This window comes from Cavia porcellus, unplaced genomic scaffold (genome assembly GCF_034190915.1).
Source record: "Cavia porcellus strain 051 isolate PalLab524CR breed Dunkin Hartley unplaced genomic scaffold, mCavPor4.1 scaffold_10, whole genome shotgun sequence".
NCBI lineage: Eukaryota > Metazoa > Chordata > Mammalia > Rodentia > Caviidae > Cavia > Cavia porcellus.
Genome location: NW_026947493.1, coordinates 46,855,006 through 46,878,119, shown reverse-complemented (window position 1 = coordinate 46,878,119; position 23,114 = coordinate 46,855,006). Strand labels below are relative to the sequence as shown.

Below are 23,114 nucleotides of genomic sequence, written 5' to 3'. Positions count from 1 at the left end.
CCCATGTGTGATCAGGTCATAGTCGTAGTTTCACAGTTTTGAACGATGGCATTTACACAATTGACCATCAGTGTGAACCAGTGGCCAGGAGGGCCACAAGACAAGGTTGCGGCCGCCCTAGGTCCCGCAGGAGTCTCAGTCCGTTGAAGCTCGCGGCTCGAACTACTCGTAACCCTCGCTCACCCCCACCCTTCCGGCCTCAAGCCTCAAACCCCTAGGGAGCAAAACTGCGGCACAGCCCTCTGGTCCAATCACACCCGCGAGCCTGCGGCCTCCGACCACTAGGTGGCGCTGTGGTCTGGCCGCCAGAAGATCCGCGGCACGAGCGAGCGCCGTCTCTCTGGTGCGCATGCTCGCCTCCGCTGCGGGCTCACTTTTTTTTTTCTTTTCTTTTTTTTTTTTTTTTTTTTTTTTCCGGGCGGCCCCAGCGGCTGCGTACTGGCTATGGGATGGGAAGTGAAGCCCCAGCGAGCGGCTGCGGCGGGTCTGTGAGGAGCAGCAAGGGGAAGGCGGCGGCGGCGGCGGCGGCGGCGGCGGCAGCGGTGGGTCGGTGAGCAACTGGGAAGAGCAGAGACCGGGCAGAGCACCTGCAGGCACAGGCGGCGGCCCCTACCATGGCGATTCGCAAGAAGAGCACCAAGAGCCCCCCGATTCTGAGCCATGAATTCGTCCTGCAGAATCACGCAGACATCGTCTCCTGTGTGGCGATGCTCTTCCTCCTGGGGCTTATGTTTGAGGTGAGCCCACCCAGCCGTCCCCCGCCCGAAGCCCAAGCTGCCAGCCCGCGACCCGGGGGCTCGGACGGGGCACTCGGACCCCGGGTGGGGGGTGCGGTCGGGTCCAGAAGGACAGCTTGCCCTGCCCGGGCTGTGCCGGCGGCTCCCCGAGGCCGGCCGAAGCGGAGCCCCGCGGGCCAGGCCGCAACCCGACGGGCCTGGGTCCGCCCCGCCGCCCCCTCCCCAGACACCGCGCCCCTCCCGCCGGCCGCCTCGCCGCGCCGCGCAGTTCCTGGTTCCCGCGAAAGGTTACGTGGCAGCCGGCGAGGGGCGGGCGGACAGAGGCGGCCCTGAGCTGCCGAGGTGGCCCAGCGCGGTGGGCGGACTCGGCTGCAGTGGGCGGCGGGCCCGCGCGGGCCCCGGGCCACAGGCCTTAGGGTCGGGGTCCCCTCCAGGACCGAATTGGAGAGCGCCGGGCACCTCTGGAGCCGGGCGTCCGCTGCCCACTTGGAGGGCGGTAACCGCTGGGCACGCGCAGAGCGAAGGTTTTAATTTTTGTCTTATTACCAGTTACTGAATTTTTCTTCCTTTTCGTCTTGGTAAAGAAACAATGTCTGATCCATAAATCGAGGTACTGAAGAGCTGTGCCGAGGAGTCAGTCTGTCTTGAAGCAGGAGATGAGAATGTCAGGAGTGTGTAAATTCCCTTCCCACATCTCTAATGTTTTGATGACTTATTTAACAGCTGTTGAATGTGGGTAATAAACTTTGCAAGGTGAATGTGAAACATCCTACGTTTTTTTTCCTTGTTCCTCAATATACACGCCCATTCTTTTTCTGTCTTTTTAGTTTTGCTCTAACCCCATTGTTTCATCAGGTATACTGATTATTGTTTTGTCTCGTCTTTCCTAGCCTGTAGCTTCAGTAAAGATAAGAGGTTTTTTTCCTTTATTTCTACTTTACTAGTCTCATTCCAGTGCCTAGAAGAGTGCTTTAAAACTGTAAGTGAAATTAAGAATGCTTGAGGAAAAACTAATGGAATGAGAAATTGTCAGTTACAAAAGATAAACAGATTTTTAAATGGCACCCATTTGGGGTTTTTTAAATGTTATTTTTAGGTGATTTTCTCTTTTAATGGGCATTTCTTCATCCAAATATATTGGTAATATTTTCCAAGTAGTGGTTGAAACCACTAAGGAGGCAACAGGTACAGTTGATGGGCAAGTAGAAAGTGAACTAACGCGGCAGAAGCTTACTAGGTGACTGAAGACTTAAACTCAGTTTTTCTACTTACCAGCTGCCTCATGGCAGTTGGGAGGTTAGCTACTATAACTTCAAAGCATCCAACAGTTTAGAAAGTCTTTTATGAATGTGTGTTATTAAAAGTATAGCATTAGATATGTATGTAGGACAAAATATACTGTATATGTTTACAAAGCTGAATTTTATATTTGCATGCTTTCTATTTTGATGTTTAATATTTTCATATACACAATATACTGTATTCAACAGTCGTGTGTAATCTCCACGTGGTAAGAATCCATGACTTTAAAAACAATTTAGGAATACCATGAGCTGGATAGCATATTTGTAATGTTTTTGAATGAAATAAAATGTAAATTAGAAAATCTGACACTTAGAAATACTGTAATTGCTTTGATGTAACCTATTTCATACTCTTAACCACATTGTCGAGGGAAGTTCACCACTTGTACTTTGCCTTTCATGCTAATGATTTTTTAATAGTGGGTGGATTTTCATCTTTGTGTTAGCCACCTAGGCACAACAGCAATACTAAATAGATGTTTTAAAGTCACTTCAAAAAGGAGTGTTAAAATGAAACACAGAATTTCGTACAAGTCATTTTTCTTACCATATGTTTTAAGACTTTAAAGCAAGTTATGCTTAAGTATTGACTAGGTAAATTTTGCTATATGACTTTTAAACTAATTGCTGTTGGATCGCAAATTTAGCATAATTATAGAACTATAGTACTTGTACTAAAAAACAGAAGTTGATGTTTTTGTAGAACTGTTTAGCATTTTATGTAAGTATGTTGAAATATCGTGGATTTATGTTGAAATCAGCAAAGAAATAAAATACTGTGTTAATGTCCAAGATGAAGCATCGTAGATGTACTGTAGCTGTGAAAGCAAAGATTCTGAAGGCAAAAGAATTTATGTTCAAACTAGAGTATCTCAGAACGTAAGTTTCTATCTGTAAAATGAAACTCATTGGGTTACTCAGAATTACAGTTAACTAATATGTGTAATGCCCAGTTCAGTGCTTGGTTTACAGGATTTTAGCTAGTAGTATTCCTTGGAAAATCATTCAAGTCAGAAAATAGATGCCAATATTTTTAAAAGATAAGGACTAGTGGTTAGCATATGAAGAGATCATATATATTGGAAAGACTGATATAGAAGTAATCTGTTTGGAGGAAACGTCATAGGTTGATTTCTGGAAACTTTGTGTGATCAAAAATTGTTTATGAATTTTGAAATCCTGAAGTTTATAGTCACCATCAGTTCACATAATATAAACATAATGGCTTTGTAGTTGAAAAGGAAAATTTGAATGATCAAAAAAATATGAGGATACTTGAAAAGCTTTCTGAAAGCAATATGGAAGAGAAGTCTGGAGTTAAGGGTTCACAGGAAAGCTGTTTCCTTTGAGAAAGCGATGACTTTCCAATAAGTATTCAGAATCTATTAGGTGTTTGTGCCTTACAGGTTGGAGATATTTACTATACAGTGATCTATTTACTATACAGTGATCCATTCTTATTGTTTGTTTTATTTTTAAGCATGGTTTGCCTTAGTGCCAACATTTACTTGCCTTTTCTTTTTTTAAGAATTTACTTTTGCATAAGCTGGTAGAGCAGTGGAATTTAGTGTTTAGGACTTGGCTTTATCTTGCAAGAATTCAGTCCATATAGTAATCAAACCTTCCTCTAACAAATGCAAAATTGTTAACTCTAAATACCATAACAATAAAAGACACCAAGCCCCAACAGAAAACGACTCCATAAAAGAAATACAGTATTTATGACTTTGTATAAAATGTAGGGCGTGGGGCTGGTGATTTACCTCGGCGGCATAAGCGCCTGCCTTGCAAGCAGGCAGTCGTGAGTTCGATCCCTGGTACCGATAAAAATGAAAATGTAGGGCTGGATAGTTCATTAGTTTGATATAACCTACTAAAGATAGATCTGAATAAATCTTATTTTTTCTTATAAATGGACAGCTATGATATGTGTATAACTTATAAACTTTTAAATTTTTAGTGCATTGTATCAGCATATTTATAGTTAAAGTAAGTTTATCTTACTATCAGATAATTGCAATATTAGTTTCACTAAAGCAGTAATGGTGAGATATGAGTGAAGATTAAGAAGCCTGAAAATGGCTCGCAGAATAATTTTTGGTTTAATTTTTCTATAAATTTTTTGGGGAATGTGCACTTTGTATTTTTCCTTCACTCATTCTATTGCATGTTTAACTAGAGGCCACCTTTAATTTTATTTGGAATCGTAGCATTAAAAGGATAATCTAACTTTTGTTGCTTTTAGAATTTGATACTAAATTTCCTTTTGAAGAATTTCATTAATTGTTAGTAAGGGATTCTAACAGTTTTCTTAGCTGTGGTAATGGTGACCTCATTACAGACTAGAAACAAGAACGAAAGGGGGAATATATGTTTATATAAAGACTAAACAAAGATCTAAAAGTGAATGGAATGTATTAATCCATTTATTAAAAGTAATCACCTAAAAGTTGTGTGATTACCCTAGAATCTTAGGCTATCATTGTCTTGTAGTGAGTCACCCAGATTTTAATACAGTAGCTTTACTGGCCTTTTCTATTCAAGTTATCTTCATATCTGCCTTTCACATTAGAGGTCATCTCCTGAACATTTTTAAAGCATGTAGGCCAGGTTTATTTCCAGATTCTCAATCTAGACTAGCAGAGATCAGCCACAACCTAATAAGTTATTCACCTCCTCATTCTGCTACTACCAGTTCTCTTAACTACTCCAAGCGTTTCTGGTATTTTGGCCCCTTTGCTTTCCTCCAGGGTGTTAGCCCCCTCTTTGCTTTGTTCTCTTTCCATAGACTTTAATTTGCTATGTATCTCCACTTTATCCATGGCATAATGCTCCAAAACCCCAATGAATACCTGAAACCACAAATAATAACCTCTTCTTTATATAGCTGTTTTTTCCTACATAACCATACCTTTGATAAAGTTTAATAAGTTAGGCACTGTAAGAGCTGGGCAGTAATGACTAATAACATATGCTATACTAATGATAAAATACTGTAATAAAATTAATATAAACATGGGCTTTCTCTTAGAATATCTTGTTACACTATACTCATCCTTCTTCTGACAGTATGAAGTAATGCAGGATGAGATAAAGCAAGGTGAGTGACAGTGTAAGAGCACATAAACACAAACTCTGGCTCCACAGTTGATCTGATAACCAGAACAGTTACTAATAGATCTGTAGCAAATACAGCATGGATACATTAGACAGAAAGGGTTTTTTTTGAAGTCCGGGGTTGATGGACAGATAGCACAAGATTTCAAGCTACTAAGAACAGCACATAATTTAAAATTTGTGTTTATTTCTGGAATTTTCCATTTAATGTTTTTAAACTGCTGTTGGCCAAGTTACTGAAACCTCAAAAGGTGAAATTATGGATAAGGAGAGGACTACTGTTTCTGTCTTTGGGCCTCTCAAATCACAGATCAATAATGGTTACTAGAAGAAGGCATGTATCCATGCTGATGGATAATATTACAAATCAGGTTTCTAACCTCAGCAATTAATAGTGTCCAGTAGTGTTTATAGTTTTCCTAGCCAGTTCCTTTTCAGAGAGGAATTATATGAATAGTCCTTCTCATTCAGTCCTAACTGTGCTTAACTTGTGACACTGTCTCCCAACACACACACACACACACACACACACACACACACACACGGGGAAGATGAGTCCATCAGATGTACATTTCTATGGTTTCCTGCTTGTCTAATTTCTCTCTCATATCTGTCTTATCATCTACAGATTGAGCAAACTGCTCAAAATCCAGAACTGAGCACTGATGAGCACTGATGTGATGCCACAGGTAGAAAATTCCACACATACTTCATGTGAAAGATAGTAGTAAAAACACAGACACATTGAAAATAGATACTGTCTTCAGGCAATGTGTAAAAGCTATATATGAAACGTAAATGATTTTGATGCTTAGAACTGGGTCCCATTATGTATATGTGGACATTCCAAAAATCATAAAAACAGGGCCAGGGATATAGCTCAGTGGTACGGCACCTGTGGGGCAAGCACAAGGTCATTTGAGTTGGATTTTCAGGGCTCCCCCCCCCCACAAAAAAGGTGAAAAAAATTGGACGTGGGTTACAGGTCCAATAGCGCTTGCCTGGCAAACACAAGATTTTAAGTTCAATTCACAGTACCAAAAAGTAAAATAAAAATCATAAAAACTTTGCAACACAAAGTGTCTCTGATGCCAAGTATTTCAGATAAGGGAGACACAACGTGTGTTAACTTCTTCCCAGTCTAAGAGGAAACATTCCAGAGGGCTACATCCTTACACTTTGATCTGTACCGGAGCTTTCCAGCCATTATCCCCTGTGTCCTGTGTGTTTCGTTTCTCCGTTTTCCCCAGCACCTTTGCTGTTGCCCATACACAATCTCTGCCTCTCTTATCCTGAAAACAACTTATATCTTGATGTAGGTACTTGACCAGGTACTGTTACATGTCTTAACGTTCTTCAGTCAACTGCAGTCTGGTTGCTTCTCTCAGTTCTTTGTGGAAATCACTGGAAGCGTGAATACTGGTGACTTCTTAAGTAACCCAATTTGTTGCACTGTCTTCACACATCTGTTTTGGAACTCTGACTTTGTGATCCAGCACCTCTTAAAATGTGTCCTGCTTAGCTTTTGGGAGACCAACCCATCTTCATTCCCTTTTTGTCTATTTGACCATTTCTTAGTTTGGAAAACTGTATTAGTCAGCTTTGTGTTATTCTAATGGAGTTCCTACAATAATCAGTTTATAAAAGAAAAGGTTTATTTTGGTTCACAGTTTTGGAGGTCTTAGTCTGTTTTTAGATGATCCCATTTTTTTTAGTTCTTTGACAAAGCAGCACATAATGATACAGAGTACATGGTGGATCAGAAATTACTCAACTTATGGCAAGGCAGTGAAAGAGAGAGAGACAGACCAGATTTTCAACATCCCTTCAGAGGCCGCAGTCCCCGTAACCAGAAGACCTCCCAGTAGTGCCACCAGTTGGGAACCAAGCCTTTAGGACATGGACCTTTAGGAACACTTTCCCAAACCATAGCAGGATATTAGTTTTTGGCTTTTCCTCTGTCCTTGTCACAGGTCTGGTAATTTTTTTTATAAATACACTTTCCATATATGATGTGTATACTTCTGCAGCTTCAACATTTGTCTCTAAATAGGAATCTGAAGCCAGTTTCTCCTCTGAGTTCTAGACCTAGGTTTTAGCGGCCTGCTGCTTTCACAGGAAGGTCAGTTTGTCCAAAACTCAGTTTCTTCTCTTTTGCTCAAAACTTGGTATTCTTGAATTCCACATTTTTAGTAATAGTATTACTTTTCACTTGTTCAAGCTATCACCATCAATCTTTAACTCTTTATCTTGCTTAACAAGTTTTATAATGCTTCCAAAGTGCTTTTTCCATCCCAGTACCACTCCCTTAGGTTAAACCTTAATTATCTTTTACCTGGTCTCTTGCAGATCCCTTATCTTTGGTTTACATGCTTCCTCTGGTATTTTATTTGGTATTCTTATTGAGCAGTTGCCTCATGTGGGTCAGACCCAGTGCTAGCACTATACATAAGAGGCAAGCAGGAACCAAGAATATTACCAACACTGTGGAGTAATGAGTGAGACAGAAATTAATAGAATCATAACAGAGTATGTGCTTTGAAGGAAAGTACACTTCTCTGAAATAATCAAACAAAGGAAATGCCCTGATATGGAAAGACAGGGAAGGCTTTCTTTACTTGATTGAACTGGAGATCCAAGGAGAGGTTTTCCAGCAGTACAAGGTCTCTGTGGTAGGAGGAGCTTCAAGGGGGCCAGGGAGAAGGTAGTCAGAGATAAGGCTATGGAGGCAGAAAGGTGGAGTCAGGTCACAGTTTTATAGGTCATATGATCTAGAAAGTCAGACATCTGGTGACAGGTTTTAATCAGATAGGCTGGGGGAAAGTACCAGGATTAGATCATTTTGGTAGCAGGGTAGAAATCACATAGGCTACAACTAGCAATCTTTTCAGAAGGCATAATAAACATCTCCTTTCTTAAAGTCTGTCAGTCATGTTGAAGTAAAATCTAAACTACTTAATTTAGAAAACTAAACTACTTAATTTCTAACTAAACTACTTAAAACCTAAACTACTTAATTCAGAAAACTACTTAACTGAGAAACAGGTGGTCACATTACCCTTCAGTGTTTCTAGGATTTTCTACAATGCCTCCCTGATGTTACGCCTAGCCTTGTATTCACTGCAGCTGTATCTTGTGTCTTCTACTTCTGCTGCCCTCCTCACTCACCTTTTGAGCCTGGGAAATACGGATTTTCCACAGGGCACAGCTTCAATAACCACTTCCTTTAAGAAACTTTTCTGGGACCAGCTTGTTCCCCACCTAAGGGTGGGGGAAGAATGGGTTTATGGGTTTATCCTGAAATCCCTTAGCGAATGGTATTGACACTGATTTTACAGTATCATAACAATTTGCTTAACTGTCTTTCAGAGACAGTTGAATCAGGTATTATTTCATTCATCGTTGCTTTAGCCTTTCTTGTCTAGTGTTGTGCCTAGTGCCTGTAATGTTCAGTAAGCATTTAATTTTTCTTCTGACTGCTTTTACCAATAGTGAAACATTTATTGATCACTAAACTATGCAAAGGGTTTGGAACACATAGGCCCGCATTTGATCTGTTTTTTTCATGTTCACTGCGCTTCCCATTTTTTTTTGACACCTAAAATTTTTCTTGATGGGAATGTTGTTATCATTGTATAGCTCTAGAGTAGATAGATAATTATTATTTTCCAAATACTAGGGATGAGTTACATAATCTTGTCTAAATTGCAGAAGAATAATTGGGTGAATTACTGTAACTACCCACCTCAACTGTGGTGACCAGGAATTCCCCTTGTGCCTCTCTGGGTGACCAGAACTGGCCATCCTTGGTTCTTAGACTCGAGGACAGAATTGGCTTTTCCCCAGTCTGCTGCTTTAAGGAGGACAAGAAATTGACTCAATCGATTTTTCTTCTTTCTGTCTTTTCTTTCCAGATAACAGCAAAAGCTTCTATCATTTTTGTTACTCTTCAGTACAATGTTACCCTCCCTGCATCAGGTAAGTAATTTTCATTAAGAATTTTCTGTTTAATTAGTTCAGTTGAACAGAGTTGGAAATACTCATTAAAACTACATTCTGTATTTGTCTCGTCCGTGATTAGACCGAATGTTACTTTGATTTTGTACATCAAAAATCTGGTGTTTTTCTTTGACTATATATTTTTGTGAGTGGGCTTAAAATTTTATGAAAGAACTTTTTAATTGTCTTCTCTGCCTTCCTGTATTTTCATATGAAAATTCTAAAACTTAGGTATTTTAAATGTGTTTAGTATCATTGTTCATTCAAGACTTCCCAGACACAGTGTTCAGACTCAGTTTTTATTACATTTGTAACAATCCTTTTATGCTTATTTTCATTTTTTGTTGTGATCTGCCTTTATCAAGAGAATGTCAGTATACTCTAGAAATTATAAACTACACTTTTAGTTTTTATTTCCAAGTTATGCTATGTGAAAATCAAGTTGTTAGGGAAAATTGATTGTGGTTAGGCACAGTACTATAAAATTAACTAGGCAAAAGTGAGGAATAGGATATTTGGTTAATAAAATAAGAACCTATTCAGGCAATAAACTAACCCTGGAATTTTTTGTATTTAGAATTGAGATCAGATGTACAACATCAATTGGGCTTTTGTTCTGTTACATATAGTTTTGTATGTATTTGACTTAGTAATATATATCAGGTTACTCAAAACTATAGTATTTAGAAATTGGCAATATGACAGAGAAGAATATAAAGCTTACCATAAACATTAAGCTTAAGAACAAGTGTTGCAAGTCACAAGTATTTAAGATTTATTTTGAAAAATTAAAACAATAGCAAAGACTTAAAAAACAATTTAATCTAGGGCCAGGGATATGGCTCTAGGGCATAGCACCTGCCTGGTAAGCTTAAGGTCCTGAGTTTGATTACTGGTACAAAGAAAAAAGTAATAAAACCCAATGGCACATATCTATAATCCCCATACTTTGGGAAGCTAAAGTAGGACTTTAAGTTTAGTTGAGAAATTAACAAACAATAAAAGCTAAAAATGACTGACAATGCAGCTCAGTTGTAGAGTACCCCTGAGTGTGATCTCTAGGACCAAAAAAAAATAAGAAATAAAAATTTTAAGTAATTGTTGTTTCTGTCTCTATTTATAAGCCAAAACTAAATCAAAGATTAAATCAGTTTCTCTGTTAAAATTATCATAGTGTCTAGTTTGAAGGAGAGATGGAAAGTTTCAGAAATTCTTTGAAAAAAACAGGCAAATAGGCCAAGTATAACTTTTATGAGCATGAAATAGCCCCCTGGGACAATATCAGTTTATTGAGGGCAGCCTTCCTGCCTTTGTTTATTGATCTTTGATAGTTGTTACTAACATTTGTCAAATCTCTGTAATTTCTGAAGCTTCAGGTTTTGAAATAGTCTTTTTTTCAGTTTTCACTGCCCTCTAAGACTTATGATCTCAAAGAGCAAATTACCTATAATTTTTTTGTAAAAGTTTACTAGGTTAGGGGCTGGAGGTTTAGCTCAGCAGCATAAGCACCTGCCTTGCAAGCAGGCAGTCATGAGTTCGGTCCCTGGTATGGATAAAAAGGAAAGACAAAAAAAAGTTTAATAGGTTAGTGTTCTTCTGTTTGTTTCTATAACTGGGTTGTATTAGTGCTGTTTTTATAATCTTACATATATATTTGTGTGTGTGTGTGTGTCCTTTTTGGCCTTCAGAAGAACAAGCTACAGACTCAGCATCCCTTTATTACTATGGTATCAAAGATTTGGCTACAGTTTTCTTCTACATGCTAGTGGCGATAATTGTTCATGCCATAATTCAAGAATATGTGTTGGATGTAAGTATGCAATATTTGAAATCTATACTTTGTAAAGCACTAATTCTATTCTCTGACAGTCATATATTAAGTATATTTTATAATTCTTTCTTACTAATACATGTTTTTATTTTTAGAAAATTAACAGGCGAATGCACTTCTCCAAAACGAAACACAGCAAGTTTAATGAATCTGGTCAACTCAGTGCATTCTACCTTTTTGCTTGTGTTTGGGGTACATTCATTCTAATCTCTGTAAGTATATTCCTCTTAGTATTATTCTTCTTTCACATCTAAAATTAGAAACGGTGCTAAAGGACTAGTATAAATTAAGATTTTTGGTGGTAAATCTCTCAGTTTTTATAGCAAATAGTCTCAGCTGTTCTTCCCTGTTTCAGAAAGCCTAACATATTTTTAGTCACTATAGATGTTACATCTTGTCATTCTCAGATATCTCTATGTTAGCAAAACATATGTTGGTGTTGCTGTTACCAGATTACAGTGTAAAAAATTTTAGTTGTCCCCTCCTTTAAGAATAGTCCAGTTGTATTCCAAACAACATAAAATAAATAATTTTGTGGGTAGTGGAATCAGAACCTCTAGTTGAGTCACTAATAAGGGAAGGCAGTATCAATTTTAATATTTGGAATGACATCCCCTCAGATTTATAATGCCACCCATAGTTCATATACTTTGAAAATAGTTGAACACATAATTTTTTTTTACCATGTTAGTGATACTGAGAGAATAAACTTTCTAGGATACAACTTCTAATGTTGGAGATAGATTAAAATTCAGCTTTTCAATTAAGTGCTCATTACATTTTACTTGGTTGTTTTAATAATACTTTACAGATATATGTAAATTTTAATATATCTATATATGTAAAGTCTAAACTATTTTATAATGTAGTATGACGAAGCTAAGGCAGAACGATTGAAAATTTAAGCCTAAAGGGCCAGGGGTTTAGCTCAGTGGCATAAGTGCCTGCCTGCCTTGAAAGCACGAGGTCATGAGTTTGATCCCTGGTACCAAAAAAAAAAAAAAAAGAAGAAAGTTCAAGCCTAACTTGCAGGATATAGCATAAGAATCTCTCTTATAATTTTTTTTTAATTTTAAAGAGATTAAGACAAAACAGGACATAACAAAGCAGATCAGAACAGAACAATGTAAGCAACACAGTATTTCACCAGAAGACAACCCGTAATTAACAGTGACTACCATAATGTCTCTTTCTTTGACATAGTTGAGCATAACTTCATATATAATAGTATCAAACATAACAAAATAGTATAAAACCATTAAACAAATGAAAGTATTACAGGGCATTCAGAACCAAATAACAGAAAATAAACAATGGCTACTATATTATTTCATTTTCCATAGAAAATTTGTTTATACTATCACATATAATATAATCAAATAAGATACAACATGATAGAACCAAAGGAAACAGAAGAGCAAAAGCATGGTAGGACTTCAGAGTAAGATGATATTAAATCAGCACTGGCTATTATAATGACTTGTTTTCTTCAAAATAGCTGTTCGTACCATCACAGACAATAAAATCAAACAAACTAGGATAAAAAACATAAAAGAGAATTCTGTAAGAAAACTGAAAACAATGTAGGAGAATGTGCTAGATTGCCAAGCCTACTTCCCAGGGGAAGAGGTCCTGTCTTTGCAAACACAACCAGTACTGGATGTCAAGCAACCCAAAGATTGGACTCTAAGAAGGCATGCAAGTGTGCTAAATAGATTGAAGAGGACTATAAACATCAAAACATAACCAAACCAAGGTTCCATCACAGGGAAACCAAACTTAGCATCTCCACAGGAGAGACAGTTTGTCTAATCTTTAACCCGCAAATAAAACAATAGAAACATGTGAAATGAAGGCAACAAAATGTTCCCCAAAACCCCTAATTTCCCAAAAGCTGATCTCATAGATGATATAAAGTAGGGGAAAGCTACATGATCACAATAATTGAAGAAATAAAAGAAGGAACATAAGCAAATGCCTAAGATGTTCCAAGAAGATTTAACTAAACAGATAAGTATTTTTACCAAAATGTTTCACAGGTTTAAAAAAGAAAAAACAATAAACTAATTGAGTTAACCAACTGAAGAGAAATAGTTTGAAAAGAAAACAGAGATTGATAATACGAAAAATTCAGTGGATAGCATGGGTAGCAGACTTGAGTAGTGTGAGGACAGTGTGTTAGAAATAGAAGACAAGGTGGATATAGTAGATCATAAATTCAGTGACACCCTAAAAACAGCATGATACCATGTAAGCTACATCTAACAGCTGCTAGATGATGATAGGAATAAAGGAAAAATTAGAAGATGACTCAAAGGTATAAAAAATTTATTCATTGAAATCAGTGGAAAATTTTCTGAATCCTGGGAAAGAATTCAGTATGCAAGAGGCATGTAGGCTCTTAAATAGCAGCGACCAGAAAAGAACCTCTCCATGACACATCATAGTGAAAATTGCAGAAATTCAGCAAAAGGGAGGATACTAAAAGCTATTAGAGAAAAACAGCAAGTAAGCTATAAAGGCAAGTCCATGAGAATAGTTAGATTTCTCTGCATAAATCTTAATGACCAGGAGAGCCTGAAGTGAAATTTCTCAAGTCCTAAAAGAACACAGTCGTCAACCCAGGCTTTTATATCCTGCCAAATTAACCTTCAAAATTGATGGGAAAAAAATGAAATCCTTGATAGAGGGAGGCCATCTGTAACAAAGAGCCCATAGAAAAGTATACATCTGACTTGGAGAGTATTTAAATAAAAGAAAAATGCAAGGTATCAGCACTGGAAAGATGATGCTATGACAAGTCAGTAAACTGCCCAGTGTTAATTGTCTCAACTCTCCAATCAAAAGACATAGACTGACAGAGTGTTAAACAATTAAAATGCAATAAAAACTTGCCTACTGGAGATAAACTTCTTCCAAAAGGAAGTAAACAGACTGAAAAGTAAAAAGTATAGAAAACTATTCCATTCAACCTGAGAGAAACCAATATGGTCACAATAGGAGGTTCAGTATTGTTCAATCTCACAATTAGGTCAACTAGACAAAAATCAACAGAGAAACATCAGAGTTAAACCACATCATTGAACAAATGGATTTAACAACTATCTACAGTGCTTCAACAACAACAGAATACACATTTTTTTTCTCAACAGCACATGAAACTTTTCCAAGATTCTTAGGTCATAAAGCATACTTAAGTAAATTACAAAGAATTGAAATACTGTGACCCATTGCATTCCATTGAATCCTATTAGAATGAAGTTAGAAATTGATAGCAAGAATAGCCACAGAAATTATACATGGAGTTTAAATACTGTGTTGTTGAATTATTGGCAAATGACAGAAGAAATCAGGAAAGAAGTAGTTTAGAAAATCAATTGACAAAGGAAGCATATCATACCAAAACCTGTGGGACACAGTGAAAGCATTTATGAGAGGGAAGATTATAGCTGTAATGCACACATGAAAAGAATAGAATGATCGCAGCTAAATGACCTAAAGATACATCTCAAGGGCCTGGAAAGAACAATGTAAATAGAAGGAAAGAAATCATAAATAGTAAAAGAGAAAGTAATGGAATTGAGACAATGAGCAATACAAAAGATCAATTCGTCAGAGTTGGTTCTTTGTGGGTGAGGAAGATGGAAGGAAAGGGGAATAAAAGATCAATATGCTATGTGAATATGTACCAGTTCCCAGTTTGTATTTACTATATATCACAGTAATATACTAATAAAAATGAAAAAATTATATGGGAAAATACTCTTATTAAGGATAAGTTTTTTATTTTTATGTATTGGTTTTCACTGAACACATTTAGTTACCAAAGATAAATTGGGTAGTATTTTATGGTCATAATCCCATAAAATTTTAGCTGTAGTGTGATCCTCTTTATCTCCTGTCAGGAGCTTTATTTTTTCTTGAAATCCTTCTCTGATTACTCTAGAGAAAAATTCAGCCATCTCGTAGGTGTTGCTTCTGTTATATACTATTACTATTGATTGCTTATGTTTGTATACATGTGGTTTTTACTATATTGGATTGAAAAATAATTGAAAATCAGAAGCTAATGCCAGGTGTGGTTGCTCACACCTGTAATCCCTGCACTCAGGAGGCTGAGGCAGGAGGATCTTTGCAAGTTCAAGACCAGCCTGGGCTACAAAGTGAGTTCAAGGCCAGCCTGAACTGCATAGCAAGACCCGGTCTCAAAAAGACCAAAAAAAAAAAAAAAAAAAGTCAGAAGCTAGGTCCACTTGACTTTGTATTTTTCACATTGATTTTCACTTTGCTGCAATAAGCAATTCAAATTATATTGAAAATAACTAAAAATGCTTAACTGAACTATTTGGAATCTGCTATGGGGAACTGTAAGTCTTTGTATGGTACTCACAGGATAATAATCATGTCTTCTTTCTTAGGAAAACTACATCTCAGACCCAACAATCTTGTGGAGGGCTTATCCCCATAACCTCATGACGTAAGTCATTTTTAACCAGCCTTTGTTAATATGACCGTGGTCCTGTTACAAGGAAGCAGAACTCATTCTTGTTACCCTCCTTAGGAGGGTAAACAATGCATAAAATAGGTGTAAGTGTTACATCCTTGCAGTCCCACTGCCACAAGCAAAACGTTGCTGTGTGCTTTATATATCTTTTCAGCATCTTTGTTAGCCTCAAACAACTGCTTTTAATAGTAACCTTAATTCTGGTATGCTCTACCTTTCTTCTCATATTTTCTTCTCTTCATGGGTCCATCTCCATACTTTTGTTCCTTTCCACTCCCAGTCTTTTCTCATTTTTATTTCCTTCCATAAACTTACGGATTACGATTTTTTTAAAAAAAAATCTGTGTAGCATTCGACAATGTTTCCAGGAACTGAGCGGTTACAAAGATATTGAACTTACTTTTTTCAAGCTTTGCCCTAGTACAGTTACTCTCAATTTTTCTTACTACATTAGTTCATCAGTTTTTTTCATCCCCAAAATTGTCACTTTGGTTTTTATTTTCTGTAGTTTCTGTACACTGTCTTGATGATTGTGTAGTCATGCTGTATGTAAGTATATTGTGTCCACACCCAGCAAGACTGTGTGTGCCTTGACAGTGGTACGGACTGTTATTTTCATTATATAACCTTTGTTGTATACATTTTAAGGTGCTTATCACCAAGACAGTACTCACCAAATACAATGTGATATGAGAACTATAGAAAAAGGTATGAAGGAAAGAAGGGAATAGTATGGCCACACATATCTTTAAGCATAGCAGTAATACCCACTTCACTGCGTCACTCTCTGATTTTAAAAAAGTTACATTAAATTCAGTGAACTTTTACAGAATGGGGCTACAAACATCATACTGATGTGGAATTGTAACTTCCACTTCCAAAATTATTTCAGATTGGCTTTGTATGTTCTGTTTTAGACTTCAGGAGGTGAGAGGAAGGGAGAATAAAGTGGCATCAGGAAGACTAGAGAACTATAAAGTAAAAAGGAGACTAGATTCTAGAATAATGTAGGATATATCTCCTAGGGAACCATCATGTGCCTTTTTCCCCTCTTTAATTCTGGCTTTGCCTCTTATTTAAGTGCCTCTCCATGTTCCAATTAGGTAAAATCACCATATTTTCCTAAAGGGAAAATGAAATTGAGATTACCACATTTTCAGGCAGCTGTTAATCTAGGTTCCTTCACTTTCATGTCAGTCTTTTACCTGTTTTCCCCCTTGATGAACTTTAGGTAGGTTGATTGTGTTCCTTGTGTTTTCAGTAGCTAACAGGACCAACTAAGTCTATATTAATTAACCAAAAGGGGATTCCGGCTCCCCCATCTAACAAGTCAAGAGCCTTCTGCAGCCCTCTTTGCTGTTAGTGCAGAGGAACTGACTGACTAGGGGACTGCCCCAGGGAAAGAGACAGAAATGACTGCTGAAGAATTGCTCAAATACAGAGTATTGTACAAAATGATAACTCAAAGATAGCTGTTTAGAGTTTCCTGATTTCCATATTTGTTTACCTTATTCTTTAAAAATATTATGCTGATATTTTTTGCTTTCTTGTACAGATTTCAAATGAAGTTTTTCTACATATCACAGTTGGCTTACTGGTTTCATGCTTTCCCTGAACTCTACTTCCAGAAAACTAAAAAAGTAAGCTGGGGTTTCATAGTTTTAAAATTGTCCTTTATTTTTTTTTCCTCTTTTTGACAAATCTTTCTAAGATTAATTATCTTCTTATGTCTTTGCCCTTACTCAACTTTTTCTGTGTCATCCTCCCACCTCCCCCCTTTCCACAAGGACAAAAATCAATTTCTTAAACTTAAGTCATTACTTTAAGGATCTTTTACATTTGACATGTTAATTGCTCAAGTAATAACAAAATTTAAACAAATTTTAAACTGTGATATTATTGTCACTTTATGGATATTCTTAGCAATTTATTTCATAAGAAAGAAAAAAGATTAGTCAGATTATTCTGTAACTATTAGTTCTGTGTATCAGACCCAAAGAAAAATTCAGAATTGAGAAAAACCAAGTAAACCATGGTTAAATATTCACCAGGGAAGCCTTTCCTGAAATGGGTGGAGCATTCCTTTTTTAGTATGTGGGAAAGATGTTTGTTTAAACAAGCAGACTGCTACAGTTCTTCAGTTAACCTCCTTTCTGCTTTTATTGGGTACTTCTGAAGTCAGGTTCCCATGGTATCACAAAGTCAACTTCATTTCCTTTAATTAGCTGGTTCTCCGGCTGAAACCTATACTAGCTCCTTATGTTTTAAACTAAAGCAAAGCTACATGCCAGTGCTGTGGAGCTCGCCCTCTTCCGCAGCACCTCTTCCCTGGTCTCTCTTCTACCCCTCTCGTCTTAGGCTCTATTCCCACTGTGTTCACTATAATCCCAACACATTAGTTCTTTTTTTCTAGAATACTTCTTCCCTCTGATAAATTAAGCATCTTTATTCCTTGTCTTTTGGGAGGTTTTTTGTTTTTTTTTTTTTAAATCTCCATATGTGATGCATTATATGATACTTGCTACAGCATAATAAAGGTAAGTAAGTGGGTAGGGATAGAGATGAAAGGAGTTTGGTCATTTGTTAATAACTATTAAGGCTGGGTTATGAATTATATGGGGACTTATTCTCTGTCAAGGGTGTGTAAGAGTGTATATGTTTGTGTGTACACATTTAAACACATACATTGTTATACATTTAAAATGGTTTTTTCTTTACCCCTCCTTACTTTAAGAAGCCTCCCTAAGTAGAATTATCACAGTAACTAATGTATCTCTGTGCTCGCCAGAGCCACTTATTTTTATATGTACTGCAAATAACTGATTTGGGATATAAACCCTTGTTTTGTCTGTCTTACATGTTGTGTTTATGTTATTAAAGTGTGCTGGGATTAGAAAGCAGCACCAAAGTAGAATCCATGTGCTATGGCATACAAGTTCTTTTAATGATGGTATTTTATAAAAGAAAGTAAAAATGTTTTTCCACTTAATTAGATTGTAAGGATTAGGATTAAGGTCGTTATGTATTTTTAAACATTTGACCTCAAACTGCCCTAAGATAAAATTAATACCCCAGTTTCCAGAAGCCCTTCCATATTTAGTAAACTCCTAATGTGGATCATAGGTAGTCTAGAGTTCTGTACAAATGGTAGTAGCCACTAGCATGCCTAAATTTATTTTAAAACACAGTTTTCCTTTCTCAGTGATACTAGCCATTTCAAATACTCATTAGCTATACGTGGCTAGTACCTACCATTTCTGATGGAAGAGATAGAATATTTCTGTGATTATAGAAAGTTCTGTTAGACGTTGGTTCTTGTCTTAATATGGCTCAAATAATTTAAACTTTAGTTATTTGGATATCATTAGGCATAATTCTTGAGTTTCATTATTAATCCATATTTGTGTTTTATTCATTGGCTTTGGTAAGAGGGACATTTCAAATTGTTCATTTTAGTTCCTAAAGTTTCTTTCTTCTCAGTTCCTGACTGATGGCATTTCTCCAGAAATGCAGCCTAATTTTTATGGAATAATTTGCATAATTTAGAACTTAACTGAAACTATTTTTAACACCTACATGTGACAGTTGGAAGTAACTGTTTCAAGTAATTAACATAATTTGGAAGTAACAGCTGCATATGTGTTAAACAGTTTCTTAAAATTTACTCTATGAAAATTATTTTTGGAAGAACTCTTTACTGGAAAAAATTAGTACAGTGATTGTTTTGAACCAATCTTACAGACAAATGAAAGAAACGAACACTATTAGCAGTTCAAGAGGTGTGTTGGTAGCAAATAACTTAGTTTTTCTATGGAGAAAATTTAAATCATATATACTGTGTATACTGTAAAATAAACAGTTCTTCATTACTCATGAGAAGATTAGAAGTACATTTCTTAGCTGGGCATGATGACATAACATCTGTAATCCCAACTACCTGGGAGGCTGATGTGAGTCAGTCAGTAGGTGCCAGGAGTTCAAGACTAGCCTGAGCAGCATAGAGATTATGTCTCAGAGAAAAAAAATGTTTCTCGGTCAATTTAACATTACAAGTTTTGGGGGTAGTTAGAAAATAGCTAGCATTTCTAATACTTAGTTTTACTTTGATTATACCTACCTACCTACATAATTAACTTGATTATGCATAATTGTATATCAAGAAGTAATAAATTAGAAATAGATTTTTCCATCCTACATGGAAGTTATGCTCACTTTTTATATTCTACTTTGAATCTTTGCCTTATATTTGAACATACATGGATAGTTTATGATAAAGTTTTTGTAGTGTAGTATTGTCAAATATATTTGCTTGTAAGAATAGAAACTTAGCAACATATGTAGTCATCCTTTTTAATGGAAAATATTGAATGTTAATTGATTTAAATGTATTATACTTTGTCCCATTAGTAAGATCCAAAACGTACAATAGATACTGTGAATTGGGAAGAAGCTGTTTAAAACAAAAGAAAAACTGTGATAGGAGAAAGGGAAAAGGTAGAAAGGGGAAAAAAATACATTTATACATGAATAGTTAAGATAATTATACAGCTAGTTTCTCTCAGTTCATTGAAAAAAAAAAGTTTGTGCTAATATTTAGACAAGTTATAATGCCTGTATCTTGTACTCTGAATAACTACTACAAAGACAGTAGTGTTTTATTGTAACTCTTCTACTAACCAGTTTTGAAACTTTTATTATTTTTATTTTGTTTCTCTGTCAAATAAATGTATTATATTTATCAAATTTCCATGAAAAATGAGATTACCCAAATTTTTAAGTCATTCTGTGATTTCATCTTCTACAAGTTAATCATTAGCATTAAGAATATATAAGAACTTGGGAGGTGGCATTTCCTGTAATCAGTGCATTCTGGGAGACTAAAGCAGGATGATCAGAAGTTCATCCTAGAGAGCAGTGCTAGTGGCTTGCTAGCTTCCCATTTGAAATCTGCAGTATGTCCAATGAATTGGTTTCGGGAGCTCCCTCTGAAAGGGTCAGGTTTTACCAGCTTCTTTGGTTTTCTCCCATTTGCCATATCCCATGTATGTGTGTGCCCCAGTAATCCCACAGTGCCAGGTGACGTCTTTTGTTGGTCTCAGATGTGTGAGCACTACACCAGCAGAAGTAGAGTGTGTTGAAGACATTTGGCCTGGTGCAAGGAAGCTAAGCCCTGCTATTTTCTAGATAGAACTTCTTATTTTAAATAATCATGAAATAAAAAAATAAAAATAAATAAAAATCATAGTATACTATCTCCTCTGTTAATGTATTCTCATGTATGCTGTGGTGTATATTTTCCAGTTAGCCACAGTGCCTACCACTCTTTGTGGTATTTTTTTCTGTGATAGGTTTTGAGTATACAAACATTGCTTTAGAGACACTGGTCAGTTTGTGTACAGCTGAGGGAACTGTTACTTAAGAAAATATTTCTTGACGCCTCAATCCTTTTGAAAGCTGTAGATGCCATTTCAAAAGTTTAGATATTTGGTAATCGTAAGGTTAGAAGCTGGTGATGGGATTTTTGCCTCTGCCATTATCAGTTACATTGAGTGACTACCAAAAATGAGGGCTGACATACAGAGTTGAATCTGAATATAGGAAAGAAGGGGCGGGTTGTTTTATTTATTTATTCATTCATTCATTCATTCATTTTAGCTAGTGCCAAGCATAGCCTTGATCCATCTAGTCAAGTTGAGATTTAAAGACAAGAATTTTTCTTAACTCTTTCTAATGCTATGGATCTATGAAATAGTTTTTATAGCACACTGATTTTTTTACATCGACTTATGCAAATTTTGTGGTAATAAATGAGTTCGGTCAGCAATTAAAAACTGAAAACCTTCCCTTGTAAATATCGGTCTTCCCTTGGTCTGTTTTCTCTTCAGAACGTTGAAGCATTGATTAACATCTGAAGGAATATGGCAGTGATAATTCTTAAACTCATCTACATGCTGCCATTCTATTTTACCATATTTACATACTCTCCTGACTTATACTTCTGACTATGTCCTTATTTTGTGCATTATTACTCATGATATTTAAAATTAAAAAGTTAAAATGTTTTGTTGTATACTGTCTAAATCATTTTGTACCATACGAATAATAAACTATACTTTGGGAAACACTGGTATTTCCTATATATAGTGGCAGCTTTATATCCATATTTATGTCCATATCCAGTTGCATCAGTAACACCACAAGTGAACTCTACTGAGATTATTGTAACAGAAGAGAGAGACTTTCTTGTGGTTAACATGTTATCTCAATACCCTTTCTCTCTCTCTTTCCTTTTATGAGAAAAATATTTCATTGGAACTATGAAAATTACATGGAAAGGATCTTAAGACCACTTATTTTTAGAAGTATTTTTCTAGTTGACAGAACCATTATAAACTTGGTATCTTATCTTGGGAATTTTCCTGAGATTCTTTTTTTTTGTTTTTTCCAAATCCAAAATTTATTTCAAAGAGAAAAAAATTTTCAAAACATGTCAATCAGAGGGCAACAATGGTTGTGCATTGTAATCCCCAGATCATTCACCCAGAGCACATCTGCATTCAATTGTGTGAACAATACCAGCACAAATCTTTCTCCTCATTGATAGTAGTATATTTGAGTAGTAGAACTATCTTAACTTTTTATACACACATTGTTCCTTTCAGTTTCTCACACTAATAAGTGTTTACACATGTGTATTTGATTTGTTTCATTTATAAGTATGGTCTCAAGTTGCATCTATTTACCTATAAAAGTCTCTGTTTATCCTTCTTTGTGACTGAGTGGTATCCATTGTATAAAAATACACATTTTTTTTATCCATTTCCAGTTGATAGGCATTTAGGTTGTTTCCAAGATGTAACTATTACAAATTGTGCTGCTATAAATTGTGCAAATATATCGCTATGGTATGATGTTTTTAATTTTTTTGCCTCTGCAATTATCAGTTACATTGAGTGACTACCAAAAATGAGGGCTGACGTACAGAGTTGAATCTGAATATAGGAAAGAAGGGGCAGGTTGTTTTATTTATTTATTTATTTATTTATTTATTTATTTATTTAAGCTAGTGCCAAGCATAGCCTTGATCCATCTAATATAGTACTATATTTCCAGCAGGGAAATAGCTGGTATGGTACCTCTAGTCCTAGTTTTTTTAGGAATCTCCAACTGATTTCCGCAGTGGTTGCACCAGTCTATACTTCCACCAACAGTGGAAAAGGGTTCCTTTTTCCCCATAAGCCCTCCAGCATTTGCTTTTGGTTGATTTCTTGATAAATCGCCATTGTTTCTGGAGTGAGGTGGAATTTCAGTGTTTTAATTTGCATCTCTCGAATGACCAGTGCCATTGAACATTTTTTCATGTATTTGTTTGCTGTTTGTATTTCTTCATCTGAGAAGTATGTGTTCATCTCAGATGCCCATTTTTGGATTGTGTCTTTAAATCTGGGAGGAGTAATTTTTTTTTTTTTTTTGAGTTCCTTATGTGTTCCCCAGAGTAATCCTTTATCTGAGGAACAGCTGGCAAACATTTTCTCCCACATTGTGGGTTGTTCTCTTCACTCTGGTTTCATTTGATGTGCAAAAGTTTTTTAATAGGATGAGATCCCAGTTGTTGATTCTTT

At 36.3% G+C, this 23,114-nt stretch overlaps 1 protein-coding gene across 2 annotated transcripts in view; it reads left to right on the top strand.

Moving 5' to 3' along the window:
* Positions 1–425: 425 nt before the first annotated feature.
* The window catches only part of Tram1 (translocation associated membrane protein 1), a 35,390-nt gene continuing 12,701 nt past the window's right edge, over positions 426–23,114 (top strand). The window contains exons 1-6 of one of the 2 annotated variants that reach the window (XM_063257439.1): positions 426–737; positions 9,073–9,136; positions 10,846–10,967; positions 11,084–11,200; positions 15,407–15,465; positions 17,048–17,132. In XM_063257439.1, the coding sequence (XP_063113509.1) occupies positions 615–737; positions 9,073–9,136; positions 10,846–10,967; positions 11,084–11,200; positions 15,407–15,465; positions 17,048–17,132 (570 nt within the window). In that variant the 5' untranslated portion in view covers positions 426–614. Of the gene's footprint in view, positions 738–833; positions 1,262–9,072; positions 9,137–10,845; positions 10,968–11,083; positions 11,201–15,406; positions 15,466–17,047; positions 17,133–23,114 lie in introns of those variants that run through there. The other variant, XM_063257440.1, reaches the window with a different exon arrangement.